Raw genomic sequence first — 3,960 nt, forward strand, 5'->3', positions numbered from 1 at the left:
GGGAAGGGAAAGGGAGGGAAGGGGAGGAAAGGGGAGGGAAAGAGAGGAAAGGGGAGGAAAGGGAAAGGGAGGGAAAGGGAGGAGAAGAAAGGAAAAGAAAACAAATCCCATCTCCTTACTCTCTGTCCCAGTGAGGTGGAAACAAAATTCTGTATTCTCAGAGCTTGACTGGCTCTGATTCAACACCACCTCCCAACCATTTTACACACGGGGGAAAAGGACTTCCTTTCTTTACTCCAGGACATTCAGAAAGTTCAGTTTCTTAATGTCTAGGCCCACGTTTTCTCCAATATATCTTGGCCCTTCTCTCTCTCCAGTGATATTTTAATCATACTCCACCAGGCAGAGAGCCTTGGGGTGTGTTCGCCAAATTCATTGGCAAATATATTTATTTTTTTCTTTAGGACATCAGCCTTACTTTTCTATACCGGTTGAACTCAGAGATGTCAAAAACAGAATCTTCATTCTCAGCCAATATAATTTCTTTCTTTTCTTTTCTTTTTCCTCCCTTCCTTCCTTCCTTCCTTCCTTCCTTCCTTCCTTCCTTCCTTCCTTCTCTCTCTCTCTTTCTCTCTTTCTCTCTCTCTCTCTCTCTTTCTTTCTTTCTTTCTTTCTTCTTTCTTTCTTCCTTTCCTTCTTTCGTTGTTGAGACAGAGTCTCCCCCTCTCACCCAGGTTGGAGTGCAGTGGTGTGATCTCAGCTCACTGCAACCTCCACCTCCTGGGTTCAAGTCATTCTCCTGCCTCAGCCTCCTGAATAGCTGGGATTACAGGTATGCTCCACTATGCCTGGCTAATTTTTATATTTTTAGTAAAGACTGGGTTTCTCCATGTTGGACAGGCTGGTCTTGAACTCCTGACCTCAAGCAATCCACCCACTTCGGCCTCCCAAAGTGTTGGGATTACAGGCATGAGCCACTGTGCCCAACCACAGCCAATGTAATTTCGTTTCTGAGTTTTCTTCAACTAAGGCAGGGTTTCTTAGCCATGGCATTGCTGACTTCTGTGGCTGAATCTTTCTCTGGGATGGAGTTGTTATGTATTATTGGGTGTTGAGCAGCATCCCTGGCTTCCACCCACCAGATGGCAGTAGTGTCCTTGAACATCCTTGTCCCCAGTTGTGGCACCTCAAGATGTCTCCGGACACCGATGTGTGTCCCCTGGGTGAGCACTGCTGGACTAGACAGACACTTATGACCACACTGTGATTCAGTCCCCTCTCTGATGTGAATGTCACAGCCCAGAGTGTGAATCTGTGCATCTGAGTCTGTGAATCTCTAATCCTTGCTGTGTAGCTTTGGGCAAGGGACCAAATCTGTCCATGCTTCAGTTGTCTTATCTGTGAAGTGGGGGGGGCTCATTAGAGGACCCCATAGCTGAATACTTGGACACAGGAACTGAGATCACTGCTGTTGCCTCTGTGTGGCTGCAGGCATCACCGCCATGGAATGGGGTGTGGAGGAGAAGCTGCTGGTGATTGGCACCCAGGATGGCATCATTGCTGTGTGGGACATGGAAGAGCAGCATGTGATCCACATGCTAACGGGACACACAGGTGAGATTTGGGAAATGGGATTTGTGAGGCAGGCAGATCACTTAAGCTCAGGAGTTTGAGACCAGCTTGGGCAACATGGCGAACCACATCGCTACAAAAAATGCAAAAATTAGCCAGGCATGGTAATGTACACCAGTAGTTCCAGCTACTTGGGAGGTTGGGGCATAAGATTCACTTGAGCCCAGGAGGTTGGGGCTGCAGTGAGCTGTGATTACACCACTGTACTCTAGCCTGGGCAACACAGCCAGACCCTATCTCTAAATAAATAAATAAATAAATAAATAAATAAATAAATAAATGTAGGGCTACATTTATTTATTGACCTGAGATCTTATTACTATTGTTTGAGGGCAAGGGTTGTGTTTTATTCAACATACTCCGTGCTTATTTGTTGAATAAATAAGTTAAAATATCCCATGTGTTTAAAAAATACATTTAACAGAATCAAGCCATAGAAAATTAGCTTTAGAAAGAATCTAATCTAGGCCAGGCGCGGAGGTTTGCGCCTGTAATCCCAGCACTTTGGGAGGCCTAGGTGGGCGGGTCACGAGGTCAGGAGATCGAGACCATCCTGGCTAACACGGTGAACTCTTGTCTCTACTAAAAATACAAAAAAAAAATTAGCTGGGCATGGTGGTGGGCACCTATAGTCCCAGCTACTCGGGAGGCTGAGGCAGGAGAATGGCGTGAACCCAGGAGGTGGGGCTTGCAGTGAGCCAAGATTGCACCACTGCATTCCAGCCTGGGCGACAGGGCAAGACTCTGTCTCAAAAAAAAAAAAAAAAAAAAAATTTAATTAAACCCTTTTTTCAAATAAAAAAAAAAGGTGGGGCTTTTTTTTTAATAAAAAAAAAAATCTAATCTAACCCTTTTATCTAATTAAGAAAACAGGTTGGGCATTTTATTTAATTAAGAAAACAGGACTCACATCTATAATCCCAGCACTTTGGAAGATGGGAGGATCACTTGAGGCCCAGAATTCAAGACCAGCCTGTGCAACAGGACCTCATCTCTACAAAAAAAAAAAAAAAAAAGTTTTTAAGTTAGCCAGGCATGGTGGTGTGCACCTGAAGTCCCAGCTACAGTGGGAGGCTGAGAGGCTGAGCTAGGAGGATGGCTTGAGTCCAGGAGTTGGAGGCTGCAGTGAGCCATGTTTGCACCACTGTATTCCATCCTGGGCGACAGAGTGAGACCTTGTTTCCAAAAAAACAAACAAACAGAAAAACAGATGGGGATGGAGAAGGTCTAAAGAGCTGAATCAAATTCCTATTAGTTATGACATATTCAAATTTTAAAAAACTTCAAGCAGTGCCCTAAAAAGCTCAATTGACAAGATACATAATATTGTAACACAATCTTTTGAAAAATCACAAGTGTAGTTGGCCCTCCATATCTGTAGCTTTTGCATCTATAGATTCAACCGACTGTGGATTGAAAATATTTGGAAAAGCTGGATGCAGTGGTGTGTGCCTGTAGTCCCAGCTACTTGGGAGGCTGAGGCAGGAGGATGCCTTGAGCCCAGGAGTTTGAGGTCAGCCGGGGCAACAGAGTGAGATCCTGTCGTTTGGTTGTTGTTGGCTGTGTTTTCCTTCCCTCCTTCCTTCCTTCCTTCCTTCCGTCTCTTTCTTTCTTTCTTTCTTTCTTTCTTTCTTTCTTTCTTTCTTTCTTTCTTCCTTCATCTCCTTCTTTCTTTCTTTCTTTTTTCTTTCTTTCTTTTTTCCCTTTCTTTCTTTCTTTCTTTCTTTCTTTCTTTCTTTCTTTCTTTCTTTCTTTCTTTTCTTTCTTTCTTTCTTCTCTTTCTGTCTGGATCTTACTTTGTCATCCAGCCTGGAGTACAATGATGCAATCATGGTTAACTACAATCTTGACACCCCAGGCTCAACCAATCCTCCCACCTCAGCCTCCTGAAGAGCTAGGACCACAGGTGCATGCCACCATGCCCAGCTAATTTTTAAAACATTTTTTGTAGAGGCTAGGTCTCACCGTGTTTCCCAGGCTGGTCTTGAATTCCTGGCATCAAGCCATCCTCCCACCTAAGCCTCCTGAAGTGCTGGGATTACAGGCATAAACCGCTGTACCTGTCTCTTAAAAATAAATTTTAAGGCTGAGCATGGTGGCTCACACCTGTAATCCCAGCACTTTGGGAGGCTGAGGTGGGCAGATCACCTGAGGTCAGGAGTTCAAGACCAGCCTGGCCAACATGGCAAAACCCCGTCTCTACTAAAAGTACAAAAATTAGCCAGGCGTGGTGGTGCACACCTGTAGTCCTAGCTACCTGGGTGACTGATGCAGGAAGATTGCTTGAACCTGGGAGGTGGAGGTTGCTGTGAGCCGAGATCACGCCACTACACCGCAGCCTTGACGACAGTGAGACTCCGTCTCAAAAAGAAAAAAAAAGGCTGGGCA

At 45.0% G+C, this 3,960-nt stretch overlaps 1 protein-coding gene across 1 annotated transcript in view; it reads left to right on the plus strand.

Moving 5' to 3' along the window:
• LOC108543268 (NACHT domain- and WD repeat-containing protein 1) overlaps positions 1 to 1,577 on the plus strand; it is a gene marked incomplete at its 3' end in the record, with an annotated part of 53,703 nt that extends 52,126 nt beyond the window's left edge. The window contains exon 10 of the mRNA XM_017893682.1: positions 1,432 to 1,577. Within this exon, the coding sequence (XP_017749171.1) occupies positions 1,432 to 1,577 (146 nt within the window). The remainder of the gene's footprint in view (positions 1 to 1,431) is intronic.
• Between the last annotated feature and the right edge of the window lie 2,383 nt (positions 1,578 to 3,960).

This window comes from Rhinopithecus bieti, unplaced genomic scaffold (genome assembly GCF_001698545.2).
Source record: "Rhinopithecus bieti isolate Rb0 unplaced genomic scaffold, ASM169854v2 scaffold_23826, whole genome shotgun sequence".
NCBI classification, from domain to species: Eukaryota; Metazoa; Chordata; class Mammalia; order Primates; family Cercopithecidae; genus Rhinopithecus; species Rhinopithecus bieti.